Source organism: Vigna umbellata, chromosome 1 (assembly GCF_029865625.1).
Source record: "Vigna umbellata cultivar VRB3 chromosome 1, Vumbellata_1.0, whole genome shotgun sequence".
Classification (NCBI taxonomy): domain Eukaryota; kingdom Viridiplantae; phylum Streptophyta; class Magnoliopsida; order Fabales; family Fabaceae; genus Vigna; species Vigna umbellata.
Window position 1 is genome coordinate 11,911,935 of NC_142165.1, and position 19,467 is coordinate 11,931,401.

At 31.8% G+C, this 19,467-nt stretch overlaps 2 protein-coding genes across 16 annotated transcripts; one reads left to right on the plus strand and one right to left on the minus strand.

Moving 5' to 3' along the window:
* Positions 1–4,782: 4,782 nt before the first annotated feature.
* LOC124831545 (Tetratricopeptide repeat (TPR)-like superfamily protein) lies at positions 4,783–10,284 on the minus strand. 12 transcript variants are annotated; one of them, XM_088095073.1, is made up of 4 exons: positions 8,171–10,284; positions 7,521–7,833; positions 7,233–7,325; positions 4,783–5,948 (listed from the first exon to the last, which is right to left on the minus strand). In XM_088095073.1, exon 1 carries the CDS (start codon positions 10,255–10,257, stop codon positions 8,320–8,322), a length of 1,938 nt encoding a protein of 645 aa, XP_087951199.1. In that variant the 5' UTR covers positions 10,258–10,284; the 3' UTR covers positions 4,783–5,948; positions 7,233–7,325; positions 7,521–7,833; positions 8,171–8,319. The 12 variants fall into 12 exon arrangements, with proteins under 12 accessions (XP_087951199.1, XP_087951203.1, XP_087951213.1 ...); XM_088095077.1 differs by having other exon boundaries at positions 4,783–5,965; XM_088095087.1 differs by having other exon boundaries at positions 4,783–5,364; positions 5,873–5,948; positions 7,233–7,833.
* A 1,948-nt stretch (positions 10,285–12,232) lies between these two features.
* On the plus strand, positions 12,233–17,563 carry LOC124831546 (uncharacterized). 4 transcript variants are annotated; one of them, XM_088095098.1, is made up of 8 exons: positions 12,233–12,534; positions 13,411–13,579; positions 13,664–14,323; positions 14,854–14,930; positions 16,015–16,497; positions 16,590–16,673; positions 16,773–16,861; positions 17,048–17,563. In XM_088095098.1, exons 3-8 carry the CDS (start codon positions 13,687–13,689, stop codon positions 17,118–17,120), a joined length of 1,443 nt encoding a protein of 480 aa, XP_087951224.1. In that variant the 5' UTR covers positions 12,233–12,534; positions 13,411–13,579; positions 13,664–13,686; the 3' UTR covers positions 17,121–17,563. The 4 variants fall into 4 exon arrangements, with proteins under 4 accessions (XP_087951224.1, XP_047161517.2, XP_047161518.2 ...); XM_047305561.2 differs by having other exon boundaries at positions 13,472–13,579; XM_047305562.2 differs by having other exon boundaries at positions 12,234–12,534; positions 13,472–13,579; positions 16,105–16,497.
* Positions 17,564–19,467: the final 1,904 nt, after the last annotated feature.

Genomic DNA, 19,467 nt, shown 5'->3' on the forward strand with positions numbered 1-19,467 from the left:
AATCGTGAAATATTAAAAAAATATGAAAACAACTTTATTAGTAATGACTAATCAAGTTTTTTTGTTATTATTAGAAATGACTAATCAAGTTTTTTTAATAGATTAATAATTAAAAATTATAATTATAATTTGTGTTTGTGAAAAAACCAATTAATTGATCAACAGCTACCAAAATCAATTGGATATGTCTTGCTTAAGAACTTTGACCACAAAGGAATGATAAATTCTAAGTAGTTTCGAAAAGAGAATATATATATATTTCTTCTCGTAGATATCTTGTAAAAACAGTAATAAAAGTGTTAAGGTTAGCTGAACCATTCTTGAATTGGCTTTTCATCACTGTTTAAAGTTTCTTTTTGTTTCTAGATTTCTGGACTAGTTGCAATAAAAATTTTGCTTTCAAAGAAAACGTTATTAGTGTAATTTACTAATATCAATGTTGTTTTTTTTCTCCTTCAATGTACAATAGTCATTGTGATCATGTCACCATGATTAAGAAAAATAGAAGAGAAAAGAAAAACCCTAGAATTGTGACCTCTAGCATTTGCGATAATCAACCATATTTATATAAAAAAAAGTCTCTTTTAATACTTAATCAACCAAAAACTGAATATGGACATAGATTTTGGTCTCGAAAAAATTATTGAAAAATTTGATTTGCGCAATTTCCTCAACTATACACTTTGGTGTTGTTGATTGTGATGTCTACTTAATTTCTTCTTCAGTCGGTGGAATTAATCTAATCAAATCAGTGACGTAACTTCAAACAAGACTATATCTAATCTTAGTACGATTATATGCATAAGATTTGTCATCAAAACTCAAAAGACAATAAATTTCTAAACAAAACCAAACAAAAAATAGTTGAGCTGACATCAACATATATACTACTCTCAACCACTCTGACTCATAACTATAATAATATTTGTTATATTAAAAATCCTATCATAATTGATAAATTTATAATATATAATTAGGTGTAAATTTTATTACTTCAAGAGATCAATTTAACTTTTTGTTAAATTTATTGTATTATTTACTATTGAACCACTGTTAATATTTAATATCAGGTTTGAGATATATATTTTGACATGGAGAATGTATTGAAAATCTCACCTAAACTAAATATAAGATGATAAAAGAGTATAAATTTTATCTGATTTTATAAAATAAAATAAAATTTAAAATCCACTCTTAAAATATTGTTTATCAATAAAGAACTAAAATATTAAACTATATATATATATATATATATATATATATATATATATATATATATTATGATTTGTTTATTTTTCAAGAACTAAAATATTAAACTATGTATATAATACATATTTGACCCTTTTAAGAGATACATTTAAAAAAATAAAAACATTTATAACGGTTACTAAAAAATGAGTGATCAAAAGTTATGATAAAATCAAGTTCATATACAATACTGAGTTTTAGTTAATGACTATTATTGTATTATATCTTCTTTTGAATTCAATTTTACTTAATATAAATGGTAGAGATCTTGTTATCTAAATCAACGATATGATCTATGTCATTCGTAGAATAATATACTTTGATTTTGGAATTTTTGATTATGCATTAGTTGAAGAGTGGCATTTAAAATTTACAGCTTGAAGCAGGGAGTTATAAACAATCTGCATTAGTCAAATGGAAGAAAAAGAACTAAAAGAACATGTTATGATATTATATATTATGCACTGTCATTTTAACTTCAATATATCGATCATGAATTCTAATAATTAATCTTTTTGTGAAATGACAACATACTTAAGATATTGTTCTTGCATTCTTGTAACTATCAACAACGAGGCACTTCTCATGTCTGGTTTTGTTGTCAAATGTAGCAGTTGTTTTCAACTTTCTCAGTTAACAACTCTGCTAAAAGCAATGGTCAAAACACATAATATGAACAAAATTCAATAACAGTAGTAGTTGTCGAAGCCACAATAATTGCTGCCACAAATATATATTTTTAATTACTAAGAATGGTAAAAACATGTCACAGATTGTGCATATTGTTTTGTCAGGTTTCTTTTTAGAGTGGTTTTTAACTTTTTATATATGATCAACTTGAATAGTTAAAATATTGAGTCAAAGATAGGGAAAGTTAATGAAAAAATTAAAGATAATAACTTAGTGTGACTAGATGCATGTCTATCCATTTCCACAGTGTGTGTGTGTGTATATATATATATATATATATATATATATATATATATATATATATATATATGTTTGTGTGTGTAATAGTTCTACGCCATGATCAAGCTATTGACATTTTCCCCTTTAATTGAAAAAGTTGAAACTCTCAAAATGTTCATCCAATGAACATCATTGTCAATTTCATCATTAGTCTCAATCTCTCAGCCGTTATTGTAAACATCATGTGCAGCCGCAGTTTCTGGTTCTCTTGTAACATATTTATGGAAGAAAAAAAAAAGTGACATGTGGGTTGAATTTTATATATATATGATTAAAGTTTTCACTTGCTTGGGCAAAATTGAATTTGTCTTATTGAGCAATTTGGTGGATTAACATTTTTCTTAATTGGGACCACATTCAATGTTTCCAATGCCAAAAAAAGTCAATTGGAAACAATTTTCTTGATTTAGTATGCCATCTTTAGACATTGCAATAATGATGTCGTTGGATTGAAAGACTAAAATCCCTGTAGCCAAACTATGGATTGTTCTTAGCACCTTCTTCATCACATAAAACATTTTTTCGTGGATGGTTCAACGGTGGTGGTTTGTGTTTGAAAATTTGATTTCATATATATTGTGTTTGATTAGCATAATGATCTTTGTTTTTCTAATATATTTTGTTTAATATGTTAATGTAATTGCTGATGTACGTATTCTTTTAGATTTAATAATTAAATCAAACTATAAAACTTTAAATAATATATTCATTATTTGAAATTTTAAATAAAACTTTATATATATTAAGCCATTTAAAAGACATATAACAATGGTTATACCATCGAAAAGTAAGCACATTAAGGTGAATGGATCAGATGATTCATTTGGTCATAAACCATTTTGATATTGTGGTTTCTTCTAATTTGAAGGCTTTTGAAGACTTGAATCATCATGATATATATACATTGAGGAGCATGATTTGGGTAAGAATCTCAGCATTCAAAGGGACATAATGATGAAAATCTGACATTGATCTTTCCATTCTTAATTTGATTAATAATAGAAAGTTGGTTGTCTGCGATAGTGTGTTGTGTAAAATGGAATATGATTTTGGGTTGTTTAGACTTCAAGAGGAAGGCAAAGGTGAATTGATCCATTCTTTAAAACAAGATTAGGTCATTACTACAAAAAAATATATATGCATAATGGAAGGCAGAAAAAGGAATTAAAAGCCAATAAAAACAATATTATTTTCTTAAATAGGAAGTAGAGTTTCAATTTGGCTCTAATTTTTCACAAATTAAGTTTTTTTACTCAACTTAATTTAATGATTGTCGAGTCAAATTCATCCTTTTTTTTTATTTACAAGAAATTTTAAAAAGTTAATAATCAATTGAATATATTTTATACGTTTAGGGTCAATATTTTAATAATGAAAATGACTAATTTTAATTGATTTGATATAGTAGTTCAATCCATCCTGTTATTTACTAAATCCAATTCTATTAAATTTTGTTGTTACAAAGTGAATCCACCTCCAATAAAACTTCTCATCTTATTTAAGGATCTTAATAGTATTACTGTAATAAAATTAAATTATATGTATAAACAAAAATCCATCTAAGTGAACTACCAAAGATGCATGAATCCAAGAAATTAGAAATCCCTAATGTTGGTCATTGTTATGTAAATTGATGCTTTAAATTTTCCCTTAATTTGCTTGTAGACTAAATAAAAATGACTAAGGGATGGAGAAAAGAGTTTGCTTTTGGGTTTGAGGAGGAGGGTGGAGAATTGAAAGATAACGAAAGAAGTTTTACTTTCTATTTGCAGCCCCACTCTTACCAAGTCCCTCCCCTTCATGCATTCAATTTCTACTTCAGCCCACAATTCTAGCCCAAATTATCTTCGCTACACTTGTCAACTCAGATCATTTCTATTCAAGAATTTATTTAACTTTAAGCAATAAAATACTATTTTACTGGCATGGATTAAAAGAAAATAACTACAACCAATAATTTTGATGGTTAACATTAAAATTGTAGATGAGGTGTTTCATCCTACAAAATTATATATATATATATATATATATTACACACATTTTTTATTTTGATTTAGGTTTTAAATTGCATATTTTATTGTAGACAATTATTATAGGTACAATTTTGCCTACATTGACACTAATCTGAGTATATATAATCATCAAGATAATATAGTTGATAAAAATTATTCTTATAACAAATATTAAGCAATTTATTTTGCTTTAGCAATGGATTTATATGACAAATTGATCCCCAAGTAGGTAGGGATTATCCCTATTTACGAACTCTTTCTGCATGATCAGTGAATGAAAAAGTGCACACCATTTTGTATCAGAACAGCAAGATCTTTCTATCTTTCATGCATGTGGATAGATAGATGAGAAAGGGGGTGAGAGAAATAAGGACCGAAATATAAAACAACTTAGACATGCAAAGATAGTAGGCACTTGAAATGCATAGACTATAGTTTAACCCTCCTAAATTGTTTAAAATATACTGTAGAAGATAATAGAATGCACCAATAATCTCACTCATAGTTGATTACACAGTATAATCTCACTCTATTTTAATTCAAGATCTAGAACTGATATCTTAAAGCAGTATCTGATTTTTATAAAATTTTGCACTAAAACCAAAACAAAGATTTTTGGAAGATGAGTTCTTTTTATAAAACAACCATTAAGCATACATTTTTCCAGAAAAAGAAACTTTATACTCTCTAATGAACAACAACACAAGTAGGTCCAATTTGATTGCAGATCCCTCATATGCTCACAGAGGAGTCACAGGAAATGTGGTGAGTACATCATGGGGAGGGAGGTGGAGGCATGGCGACATCACGGTGGAGGTTTTAGGCGAGAGGCCCACATGGAAATAAAAAGAAGAGAGGTAGGCACTTGGGGAAAGATGACATATTGCTAAAGTCCCTTATGCCAAGTGTGGACATCAAACAGAATTCCAATCTCGATGACATCAAATGTGATGAGTTTGTGTGTGGTTAGCACACCACAAAAGCAATCCATTGTAGTTGTAGCGCACATGAGCCGTATAAAACTTGTACTAGAATTCTATACCTACAATGAGAGTTCAGTCTCGTACCTTGTAATCAGATCCAAACATCCCATCAACCTCCAAAGTCCCTGCATTAGTGGCTCCTTTTACTAGTCCTGAACAAACTACAATTCCAGTGTCACCACTTCTCAGTCTTTTGTAGCAAGGAGATACAATGAAATGCTCTAAATACCAATTGATGAAAACATTGGGAGCACTGCACCACAAAAAGCTAGTTGCACTTGGAGAGCTCTGTGACTTATAAATTTCACACTAGAATCTCATACTCAAAATATGTGACTCGAGTATCATGACTTGTAATTGGATCTTAGTAAACTGTTTTAATGATTTTAATATATGTGACCTTCAGGCAACAATGCAGATGCAACTAATGCGTTCAAAGATTAACATCCCTCTTAACCAGTGGATACATCAGAAAGAGTTCCAAATGGGGAAAAACAATTTTATATGGGAACATCTTCAAAAATAAGAAATAAATTCTATAATTTGCTGCTTGCTTTTCTAATGGACTAACCTGCCTTGACCAATTCCATATCATTTCTGCTATATCTGTCAAATAAACATTGGTATGTGACTGTTGCATTTAATAAACTGCAAACATACCTTCGGTGGTGAGCAGTGACCAGTCCCATGCCTACTTGAGAGCTATAAAAAAGAATGCATCAACTCCCATGCTACGCTGCACAATGGCAATGACTACAAGGCTTCAATAAAATGGAAACTACAAATTCCATACAAAGGTGATGCATATTGCGTTCAATAATAAAGTTTAGGTTAATTGACTGCTGAATAAATATAACCACTAAAGCTAAAGCTTGGCTATTAAAACAGCAATCCCACACCACAGTATCCTTGTTTACCCAATTGCATTGCCTCCCAAAAGTAAATCTCGGGTCCAGGTAAAATACACTTAAAAGACATTAGTTTGAAGTTCGTAAAAGATGGTGAAGTCCCCCTCCTGGCTCTTGCAAACCATGCTTAGAAGTTAGAAACATGGATGGGTTGCATTTCCAAGCATCCAGAACTATAAGGATTCTTCTGTGCAAATTGAAATTTGGAAGATAGAATCTAAATGTTCATAATACATAAACGAAATATAAATCACGAAGGATAACCTAATGCGTTCATAGGCATGGAACTAGCAGCACAAGGCATTCATAATGTATAGTAAATGAGGAAATTTTGGTATAAATAATTGTTTTACTAGGCAAGTTATCAAAGTCTTATAGTTTTCAAAAGAATAAGTATAAGAGTATCATATACAGAGGGAATTACTCGTCAGATTCCATTAATTGAAAACTTCCAATTCAATAGTTCTGATTGCTGTTTTGTGTTAATAAACTGTTTGACGCCAAAAAAAAACTGAATAATCTATGAATATGAGATTGAAAATAATCTAAATTATCTATGGTTTCACCTAACGTATCTTCTAACTAATATTCTTGCAACATGATTCTAAAGTTTTCTTATAAGGTCTAAGAATATTTATCAAATATGGATTCCTTGTATATTACATAAATATTTCTGCATTATGCAGTAATTTTATAAGCAATTAACATATCCAAAATTTACTCCATGTATCTTAACATGTAGAGTGAAATTAATCAAATCTAATCCTAAGAATCATTTTTCAGAACTCTCCTTAGGATTTAAAGTCATGCTCTAATCTATGGACTCTTCTCATAATTCAAGCATAATGAACACAACAAATCAATATATTAAATTCCATTCCTACCAAGCTAATAAACCGAAATAATCTTAAGTCCAATTCAAAAAATTACTTTCCACATTTTTTTCTTGGAAACTTCTGATCAATTATGCATCCATCAGACATATGCAAACATTAAGACCAGAATAAATCACCAACATGAAATATAAGATCACATTAAGCTACATGAATAATTAACCAAGAAAAAGACTATATTTAATCCCTAAATAGGAACTCATGGTAAAATAAAATCACCAGGATAAGCAGAGGAGTCGTGTCTGAAGTCATCTGCCCCTTCCTTCCTTTGATATTCGTGCAACACAGACCGAACACGTGCGCTTCCTAATACTAATTTAACAAGTGGAGAGAGAGATTATATTCTAAATTCTATTATAAACCACGTATATCTCTTCAAAACAATAAACAAGTCCTATTTACAGTTTTCCAGCGGCCACCATTCACTTAATCATTGCTTGGATGCTTAAGTGAGGTGATCGCTTCTCCATAAATAACAACAATGTCACATGAGGGTGCCTAAGAAACCTGCTTGTTGCGCTCTGAAGGTTGCTTTCCTCGTCTCGTTTGAGCATTGTTTTGAGCAAAGAGAATTGTCACTATAATGTTTGAATTAAATTTTGGCTCCTCTCTTAAGCATCGTGTTATGGCTCAAGAAATGTGCTTACTCGCTCCAAAACATGTTTAAATATGTTATTCATGGCTCGAGCACTGGTGTGCATCGCTCAACCGCTAGCTCACTATTTGAATGACCAACATGTAGAGACAGATGACTTCTCTTCTCTTAAGCTTGGTTTCACGCACTCAAGCAAAAACTTTCACCTTTCAATTCTTTTATCTTCTGCAAAAAAATAAGTGTAAGAAATATAACATGAGAAGTTATATTTATATCTATATCTTCAGAGAAATTAAATCATTATAATCCAGATAAGTGTATAAACTCATTCAAATTTAATTAACATTGACACTTATCAATAATAAAAGACAAGTGTCTCTTTATTATGTTACAAACCAGGGTGAGAACGTTAATGTTATATGTTAGAGCACACAAGGCATCCACCAGGGTTGCGTTTCCTCTGATATGCCGAGCCAGGACCAAAGAAAAACATAACCATGGTCCTCAACATCAATGCTTACAACAGAATGAAGCGAAATTTTCTAATGATAGAAAGTCCAACCTTTTTAGATAACAAGAGCTGCAAAGGTAGAAATCTTAGAATTTGTCATCTGGCGCAAAACCCCCTGCAGCATTTCATCATGGAAAGGAATGCCTCTTTCAGATTGTCTAGAGACACATGCCCATTTATCAATGATGTGTACGTTGATATTAGAATTTGTCATCTGGCACAAAACCCCTTTGCAGCATTTCATCATGAAAACGGAATGCCTCTTTCAGATTGTCTAGAGAAACATGACCATTTATCAATGATGTATACGTTGATCTATCGGGACTTATACCACTGTCAATCATCTTGCGTAATACCATCTCAGCCTCCCTCATTCTACCTTGCCTACAATATCCGCTAAGAATTGCATTATATGTGATAACATCAGGCAGCAGCCCATGTTCTTCCATTTTGTTAAGCAAGACAAAAGCTCTGTCAAAGCTCTCTTCCTTTACAAAACCATTTATAAGAGTATTATATGTAATGCAGTCAGGAGAAACTCCTTCTAAAACCATCTTGTTGAAGAAGTCATTCGCCTTAGACATATTGCCAGTCCTCAAATAACCCTTAATAACGGTGTTGCAAGTAACCAAAGTAGGCTTAACACCTTTTTCTACCATTTCATCCCACACCCTGAATGCTTCACCCATAATTCCTAAACTGCAAAACCCATTTATCAAAATGCCAAACGACACATGGTTGGGCGATATCCCCCTACTCACCATATCACACCACAACTCCTTAGCCCTCTCCATTTCACCAATCCTGCAAAAGCCATCCATTAACGTATTATACGTCACAACATCCGGCTTAAGGCTCCTTTGAGTCATCGTCTCAAACAAATCAAGTGCCCTACTCATGTTTCCATCTTTACAATACCCATGAATGAGAGTGGTGAGAGTGTAATAATCCGGAAAAACTCCCCTCTCCACCATCTCCTTAAACAACTCATCAGCATCACCGAGCATCTTCCCTTTGCACAACCCATTCAACAGAGTATTATAAGTAACTACATCCATCGCACAACCCCGCGCAACCATCTCGTTCCGCACGTTCAACGCCTCAGTCACATTGCCATTTCTACAATATCCATCAATAAGAATAGTATAAATCACAGTATCGGCAACCAACCCAGCATCCTTCATCTTCCTAAAATAGTCCAAAGCCTTATCAAAACACCCATTTCGAGAGAACACCCCAATCACAGAACCAAAACAAATCAAATCAGGAACAACACCACACCTCAGCATTTCATCAAATACCTTCTCAACCTCACGAATATCATCCTTCCTACAACCTTCCACGAGCAAGGGATTAAACGAGGCAGCATCAGGACTCAAACTCATCCCCAACATCTCATCCAAAACACTCCTCGCTCTATCATAATCCCCTTTCTTACACAAACCATTAATAATAGCATTATAAGTAAAAACCCCAGGCTTCAACCCCACACCCCACATTGAGTTCAACAACTTGAAAGCCTCACACAAATTCCCCTGACGACAATGCGCGTTGATGAGAGTATTATACGTGACAACATCAGACAAAACACCTCTACCCTCCATTTGGGACAAGAAAACCTTAACCTCCTCGAACCTACCCTCTTTACAATAAGCATTGACCATGATGTTGAGAGTGAAGGCATTAACCGTTGTGCCACTTGCGACAACATCCTCGTACACCGTCCACGCCAAATCGACCCATCCCACTTTCACCAACGCACCGAGCAGCGCGTTGGAGGCGTTGATGGAAACAGCGAAGCCGCGCTGCCTCAGCAAGCGGAAGGCTTCGGAAGCTTCTCGAAGCTTCCGTGCCTGGACGTAGGTTCTTATGAGTAAATCGAAAACGATGGCGTTTGTGTGAGACTGAGAAGAAGGGGCGAGAAGGGAATCGATGAGGTGGGGACGTGAAACGCCGCGTTTTCTGATCATTCGGAGGAGGAGAGCCTGAGCTTCTGGAAGGTTCCCCGTGCGAAGGAGGTCGTGGAGCGTGGGATTGGTACCCGCGTGGATGAAGTTGCGATGGCATTGAAAAACTGCCAACACAGAAGGTCTGAGAAACCGCGCCAGTTGGTTCCGCCGCAACACTGTCTTCGCCATTGATGCAGCTGGGAACGTCACAGCATAATTTTATTGTATTATAGTTTTAAATTTTGATAAATTTTAAAAGTGTTTATTAAGTTTTCATGATTTATTAAGTCATTAAAAATTTTAAAAAAAATTGAGTGTTTACTTTACTTAATTTTTCTCTTATCTAATTTTACAATTTTACAATTTCTTAAAAGAAATCTCAGCTACTCTCTTCTCTCTGATTTTCTAGACTTCTTTATCAAAGCTTTTATGTAAAATTATCAATTATAAAAATACAAAACTGTTAAATGATATGCTTGTAAAATTATGAAATTAGTGACAAAAACTAAATAAAGTGATAATAAAAATCACATCATAATCCCAGTTAATTAGGAACTTAATTCGAAACTTATCAAGACTTCAAATTTAATTAATTTATTAAAAATTATAATAAAGAATTCAATATAAATTCAAAATCTCATAAATGAATTTGAATAAAATAAAAAATATTTAAATTAATAAAATGATGCATGAACATATTACCATAATATTTCAATTAATAATGACTTATTAATCTCCTCCATAAATTTATAAATTTATTGATATGAAGACTCTCTAACTTCTTTCTCCAAAAAAATTTCATAATCATGTGAATTGCATCAAATTTCATAGTCCAATAACGTTTTTTAGTTTGATGTTAATGTTATGTTTTTGCCTCTTTTCTAGTTTGGTACAAATTAAATGATGGTGGTTAGATGTAACATCTACTTCTATCCTACTAATTTCCACTTGATGAATTTTAATAACGATTTATGTTTTAAATAGCCTCAATATTGAAAAGATGACAAATAATTATTTATTTTATCCTGTTCTATTTCCCATTAAATTTAAATACAATTGATTAGATTATCTTTTCCATACACACTTAATATGAATTTTTACTTGTGTTTTATATTTATTTATACTTTGTAATTATAAAACTGTAAATATGTTTTCAATACCTTTTTATTAAAAAAAACAGATGAAAATAGAAAGAATCTAATGTTTCTCACAAGTATATATAACGTAAAAAATGAACAATGTAACACCTTCGTAAAGAAAAAAAACATAAGTAATATACAAAATTCAAATTCAAACCTTGTACTCATTTACAACAATAATCCATCACAGTATCACAATAGTAAATAAAATCTGTATAATTTTCATATTTTATTAATCTAATTTACTCTTTCACTATACATTAACAATTATGCTTTCTATTTTCTATTAATTAACAATTATGCTTTCTATTTTCTATTAATCTTCCTTGATGGAATGAGGTTCATCAACGTATTCACATCAAATTTAAGAGAAAAGTAAATTGAACCTTTCAATTTTCATCAGTTTGAATTCATTTCCAAAACAAAAAATAGAATAAAAAAATCAAACTTCAAAATTCAAGTTAAAGCTGTGAACAGATTAATTGGATTAAAATTGTTTGACCCAGTATGCATATTACAAAATCATAAAAACACATAATTTATCCTACAAATCCGTAGATAATTTCGATGTTAGAAAAACAACATTTTATAGTTTAATTAACTTACACCAACTAAATCTTAACAAAAAAAAACATACAACAAAAATTCATATAAAAATTTAGTAGTAAGAATAACATATCACTAAATTGGTTCTGTTGATTGAGTTTACAACAATAATCCATTATCATTGCATTTAATCTCTTTTTACTTTCATTTTTACCTGATCAAGTTAAAAATCGATTTTTTTTTACTTTCATATTGATGGGGTTGATCTAAATAATAAATATCTTTAATTTTTTATTCTTTTTTTGCATTAAGTTTGTTGTGATATCTATACTTACAAGCAAGAATAATAGAAATGTATGTAATTTGAATTGTTTGTATGATTAAAAGAAGATGGTTTATAATTGTTTGAAATGCATTTTACTTTATATAGTGAGGTAAATCTGATTTATTTATTTATTTTGTAAGAAGAATGCAAAGATTGATTGGAAGAAGCGAGCAAAGAAAATCCGACATAAGACGAATTGAATTTGTTTCTTCTCGCTCTGTCTTTCCACCTTCACCAGAAGCTCCTTTCTCTGTTCCTAAGCGGAGTTAGGGGGTCAAATTGAAAACGTATCCAGTTACAAACAACATACGTTTTTGTTTTTTGTTTTTGTTTTTCTTAATGTCCTTGCATTCTCTTTTCCTTTCCCTCGCTTTTCTCACAAGCCACTCAACAAAATTCGCCCCTAAACTTTAACAGAGGATCCTTCTTCAACGCAATTCCTCGCCCCAATGAAAGGTATTGTGTTTCTCTTCTACTTTCACCTTATCACAGATTTGGGTCTTCGATTTTTCTGCTTCATTTTTCTCAGATTACTCCAATTTCCATGCTTTCGAAATTGATTGTTGGCACCGGGAACTTGGGTCCTTTGCATTAGGTTGATGTAATGGTGGGGGTGCCTCCAAGCTCTTCAATTTGGGGTATTTGTGGTCTGGAAAAGTGAGTCAAACTGAAGGGTTCAAATGGGGTTTGGTTGATTTTGATCATAGTTGAAATTTAGTACTTGATGTATTCGTACATTATTCTCTTCCATGTTTTCTTTTTGTATGGATTGGAGAAGTTTTATTTTCCTCTTTCGATGACCATGAATTGGTGTCTACTGTTGGATCTACTTTCCGTGTGGAATGTTTGGAATTAGGCTTTTTTGTCGATGTTGCTCTTCTTCTTTATCTTCTTTCACTTGCACTTGGTCTTGATTGGCATAAATCGTGGGTTCTCTGTGAAAGACCTTTGAGACTATAAATTTGATTGAAATTATTAAAGTTTGGAAAACTTTAACAGAATGAGGAGCAGGTAACTGGCCAGTTTTGAGAAATGAGCTGGCTGTGTCAAACTTGTATCATGTGACAAATGATATTATGGTAGAGGTTTTGAGTCACTTATTGATTCAACTTTTGAGGAAAGAAACCTTCTGGTTCTTATAATCTTATCAACATTTCACACGAGTAACATGACTTCAATCCCACTGTATGCATGCTTTTCCATATGGTCATAACTGTTCGGCACTTCAGTGTATAGTTGTATGTTTTAATTCCATAACATTTATGAATCAATTTGAGCAGTTAATGACACAAGATTCTTCGTGATTGTTTTGTCTGGCATATATTATTGTAGTTACTTTTTTCCTTCCAACACAACACATGTACTAAACTTCCCGAATTCTGTTGGTGTTCAGAATCAAGTAAACTGCAATCAGAAGAAAATAAAGTCTCCAATGAGAAAAATAAGAAAAGAAAGCTGAAAACACAATCCCAACTTTCTGCCTTGGAGACATTTTATGATGGTAAGAATACTCTTTTGTCAAGTATATATGTTAATGCATTTTGCAAAGTGGTAATTTATGAGGAATTTCCTTTTTTGTTTCCAGAGCACAAGTACCCCACAGAGGAAATGAAAGTAGAACTTGCCGAGAAGTTACGATTGACAGAAAAGCAAATATCTGGGTGGTTTTGCCACAGAAGGTTAAAGGATAAAAGATTGATGAAAGACGAAGCCGTCGCTAATGGACGGCAAGATCGTTCAAGTGGTGTCATCCAGGATCGTGGCAGTGGACTTGGCCAAGATTCTTGTGGAAGCAGTAAACATGCCGATTACAGGTATCTGGATGCTAAGGAGGTTGAGAGCCACGACTTCTACAACAACGAAATATCTGTTGCAGACATGACACACAGACGTATGAACCATTATCCTGAAAATGTTAGTGTAGTGGATGACACATCATCTGAGAGCAGCTCCTTTTTGCAAGAAAGGGCTTTTGCTCAAGGTCAGGATCCATATGATATGGAGCCTTCTAGACATCTTACACCTAACGGAGCTCTACCACCCCTGAATCCCAAAGGTGCAGTTAACCTGGGATACAAACCATCAGGATATTTGAAAGTGAAGGGTGAGATAGAACATGCAGCTATAACTGCTGTTAAGAAGCAATTAGGAAGGCATTACGAGGAAGATGGTCCACTACTTGGTATAGAATTTGATCTGCTTCCTCCAGGGGCCTTTGAGTGTCAAACTGAAGATCCAGCTAATGGTAGGTTGCACATTCTACCCATTTTTTAAATGATGTATCATTCAGTTAATTTTGTAAGATTGAATATTGTTTGGTGTGGAAACTGAAACAGTGTAATTTTCCATTTTGGGTTAAAGGAATGTGTGTTGTCTGTTACACATCAAATTGTGAAAAAACATGGAGCATGAAGCATTGTTTTTTTGTCATTGGCATTGAATGCTTGAAGATGGACTTGGGTGTGTAGGGGATGAATTTTTCTGGAACAGTAAATAATTTGAAATTTGGAAAGCTTGTTCCTAAAGGTTGATGCTGCAATTCAATATTCATAACACAGAGCCTTTGTATGTTAATATGTTTTCGGTGTGCTATTTGCTTGTTTAGGTCAAGATAGTTTATTTTTGCTCCTTTGGATGCTTTACTAGAAACATTCCATCTTAGTTACGGTGTGGAGTTTTATTTTCTCTGGTTAACTCTTGACCATTTTCTAAATGCATTGAGTCATTTTAAGAATAGATTGTTTCCTACCTTTTAATCTATTGGTGTTATGGCAGAACCATTTTGTGTAGCGAATCCTCCGCTTCTGAATTCTCCAGAAATCTCTGCTGCAAAAAAACACAATCTTAGCTCTGTGAGTGACTTTTCTAATGCATTTATTTTATGAGTTTAGTAATTAATACTTTTTCTTTAAATTATTCAATTCATGTTTGGAAGATTAGACAGTGACATAATTATTTGTGTTCTGACTTTTTGACTATTGAAATTTATGACATTATTCAAAACCATTTCTCTTTGAAACAATTATTTACAGTCGTATACATACCCATATATCGACTATTTGATAGCTATTAGTGCCTCTTGTTGCCAAGTCTAGCATCCTGTCACCCACTCCTGACCAGAATTTTCTGTTTAATCTCTCTCTCTTTTGTACATTTTGGATTTCTTCAAAAGTGGCTGGGAAAATGGAATGGTTTAGGTTTTGGTGCTCCTACATGGATAGGGACACCAGAACACAAGTAATGTCCAAAGTATAGGATACAGCGACACCACTGATATATTTAATCAACTTGATGAAAATCTCAATTAATATTTAAGATTTATATAAGTTACACTATAAAAGCATATTTGTTAGTTTCCCTGTGATATCACCCTTCTAAATAGAATTCTAAATAAGAAACACATCTTCGTAGTTACAAGTACAAGTTAAATCTAATGGAAACAAACCTAAATGATGAATGATGCATTTATAATGAGTTATTTTCTTTTAATGTTTTTTTTTTATAATTTTTTTGTTATACTAGTGTATAGGAAGTGTTTGGCCAACAAAGGGTGTCTGCTTACTTTCTTTACTTATACTCAAACCAAATCGAAGAGGCATTTGAACTGATTTTTTTTTTTTTTAAATTGTGACTTAGTTGAAGATTGTTAAACATGTGTCAGAGGTTTTCCCACAAGTTTCATGTCAAAAAAAGTGTTGGACCGGCAATGTACTATTCCATAGAGGTGCTGGTACTTCCTAGATTAGTAGTAATGATAAAGAAATGGATTGCAGTGACTCAGTAAACTAGAAAGTTGGTGTTTGTTGTAGTGTGAGACCAAAATGGAACTAATAGAATAGCTTATTAACAAAAATGATCTTGGTTTTAAACATAGCATTGATTATGTGATACATATTTCCCTGCTTTCTTACTCTCTTTTTACCTGTGCATTTGCAGAGATATGATTCGCATTATACTAAATTTAATTCCCAAGATTTGCATATGGAACGAGCTGACTTTGGCTCCTTGCATGAATCTGATTTCCAGGATAAACAAGATAAGAAAGCCCGTCAGAATATAAAACAAAGGCAACCTTACTACGGTTATACCAATCATGTTTCTGGAAGGAACCCTTTCCCAGATTTGTATGAAGATTCTACTGGAGAAGCATCTGGCTATAACAGTGCTAAGAATCATAGAATGAGCACTAAGCACGGGGTTGAGGGGATGCGATCTGATTCTGCTTCTAACCACAGTGATCACTTTGAGGAGAAGCTTGCGGTTAAGACGAAAGACTTGATGCTGCACGGTTATGATAAGATCAATCCAAAAAGAATACAAAAGAGTGGACATGTTAAATCTAAACCTTCTAGTTCAATCCGTAATTCCCGTGTTCCCATAGATACTGAAGAAAGGGGATTATCTGCTAGGATGGCAAAGGTTCATCAATATATTTGCACTTTCTGTGTTATATCTCTAATGATCAATCTCTCCTGCTTACAGATGGTTTAAAAGGTTAATATTTTGTGCAGGAAGAGATGTTTAAGGTGGACAAGAAAGCAAAAAATACATACCGCGATGTAGATGGAGCAGGGAGACTTTCAAATGAAATTCTGGTTAGTTTTCCTTCTGGAATGTGATTATTTGATTTCCTAATGAGTTCAGTTCCCTCCTTCCATGCATGTATATGATGTTTGGCTTTACTATGTGTATAGGTTGCAAAGAGAGCTAAAGTTGACATGCTTCAACAATACCATGTGAAACCATCACCTGTTGCTGAGATGGAGAAAAGGAAAATTCACAGGTGGGTATTTCATCATGTGTGGTTTTGTCTCCCATGACAATATATGATGTTTGTTTAGGTAGTGTTTGGCTTAAACCTTTTTTGGGTTTGTCTTCAAAGGTTAGGCCTAAAATAACTTTCCTAGAAAGAAAGGCTTTTAAACATAAAAGTAGTGTTTTTCTAATGGCATTGTGTATGATCATGCAGATCTGCTGCAGAGATGCCTTCTAGCTTTAGTGAGGATGAAACTGCTGAAACCAGTTCCTCACTAGATTATTAAATGCTGTTGATAGATGGTAACAAGTGTGAGGGTTTTGTCTTAATCCATTGGGTATGTACATTCTAAAACGACATATACGTTTTCCTTTAACATGGAAACCACTGTTTCTGACAGCCATAACAGTGACTCCATTTACTGTTCTTTGTGCTCGCCTATTTTTCCTTTGTAAAAAAAATGAAAAAAATGAATTACGCCTCCCATGTTATTTTTTTGTGTAAAATTTCATTTTCTGAAGCTCCTTGTGGTTGGTTAAATTCCAGCTTATTATATACTTGTTATTTGTCTTTTACTGGTTTAATTATGATGGTAGTGCATTTGATATGCTAATTTGATCCATTGATTGGTAGTTTAAATGCCAACTTCTACTTTTTTCTTTGACAATCTCTGTTTCCTTAGTTCTGTATTAATTTAAAAAGATGTAATTTAGTTAATTGATTCTGTAAGTTCTTTGTAATTAATTGGGTCTTGAGTTAGTCTATGATGACTTTAAATGTGACTTGTAAATAGTATTTATCCTTTTTTTATTTGTAAGAGTAACATATTTACATTCATTTTGACATATTATAAAGATAAAATAATTACAAAAGAGTGAATTTTTGTATTTTTTCTTTTAAAAAAGTAAAAAATAAAAAAGAATAATATCAAATAAATATAAAAAAATTTATGTTTGTTAAAATATCATTTCTCCATTTATAAATACTTTTTTATCATGGATAATATTCGGATAAACCATTCCATTTTAAGTTTGGAGATTATTTTTGTTAGTCTTTTTTATTGTGGGCTTTTCATTTGTGAATTAGTAGTGTTCTTGGTCTGACATAAACGATAAAATCACAACTTATTTTCTTCCTGTACTCTATAAAAAATCACTTTACATTATTTTTTATTATTAACAAATTAATTAAAATATAATTTTTTATATAAATAATTAATCATTTTATAATGAAAGGGACACTCCCTTATAAATTTTAGATTAAATTAGTGACGGATCGAGAAACTTATTTTAGTGAAGCACCGGAACATTTTTAAAGAAGAAAAACATTGAAATTTTTTAGAAAACACATATTATAGAAAGTTTTAACTGCCATATATTTTCACAAATTATAATCATTCTACACACTTTTTACATTTTAAAAATATTATACGATTTTTCATTATTAATATTATAAAGAAAAATATCTCTATGGTAACCAAACAATTATAAACCATTGATCTCTTCTTCTCTGATTACGCATTCTAGTATTTTTTTTTTCATAAAATTCATTTAAGTGAAATATCTTTTAATCATTGAGGTTCTCAAAAAAATCAAAGTTAATTTTGAAGTAAATGTGTCATTGAATACATAACATATTTTCTAATTTTCGCCAACATTTTAGAATGATTACCAGAAGTTAACATTGGAAAATATCCATATACGATAAAAGTTTTAATTTAACTATCAAATCTCTAAATTTTACAAGAAAATAATAATGGATAAAACTCGGTTATATTTGTGTCATTAATTCATTATATGTTATGTTAAAAATATAAGTGTAAGTTTCCTATTGAACAAAAATTAGAAAATAGAAGAAAGAAAACCTATAAATTTTTATTACAAAGTTGTGAATTAAAAGAAATGTAAAACTTATTCGATTTGAGTTCGTATAATGTTGTACTACTCCAATAAATCCTTACGTGAAATGTTCATCAATTTAGTACAATGTACAAATGTACATGTTGTTTTGTGTTAATTGGTTCTCACCCTTTGGATTTTCTTTGCACCAATCACCAAATCCTAGTACCATGGAAACATGGCTAAGAAACATTTTAATGATGTGTGTTTAAAGTAGTGTACTTGCATGTTCTTTATTTTAGCCATGAAGATACGAATAACATGAGCCAATTAATCAAGGAATGCAGAATAGAACACGTAAGAAAGGCAGCATGTGAAAGAGGGCATTCATCAATTTTAACAAACCTATGTTTTCTTTTCTACTATGATGTTTGCACATCAAACAAAGGTTTCATGTAGAGTATTATTACAATTTCCTAAATCTAATTTGCTAATTCAGTTCATAAATTATACTCAATATATATACTAGATTCGATGCATGCATAGTTAGATAGTTTGTGTTGTGTCCACATGTATGATTGTTTTATGATTTAAGTAACTTAATATGTCTGAAAGAAAATTTTTAAATTATATATTATTGGGATGTTTTATATGTTTTCACGTAATTTGATTGATTGAGCAATGAATAAGAATAATCTATTTTTAATAGAAAATCCCGTGTTTAATAATTTTATTTATCTATATATACAAAACTCTTTAAACCTAATTAGTGAACAAAGATTAGTTTATGTTTCG

Bases quoted from the DNA above. Each gene is read 5' to 3' on its own strand.
- LOC124831545 (XM_088095073.1), bottom strand. From the start codon at position 10,257: ATGGCGAAGACAGTGTTGCGGCGGAACCAACTGGCGCGGTTTCTCAGA.
- LOC124831546 (XM_047305561.2), top strand. The intron at 13,580-13,663 runs GTAAGAATACTC...TTTTGTTTCCAG, and splicing joins CTTGGAGACATTTTATGATG to AGCACAAGTACCCCACAGAG. The intron at 14,324-14,853 runs GTAGGTTGCACA...GTGTTATGGCAG, and splicing joins AACTGAAGATCCAGCTAATG to AACCATTTTGTGTAGCGAAT.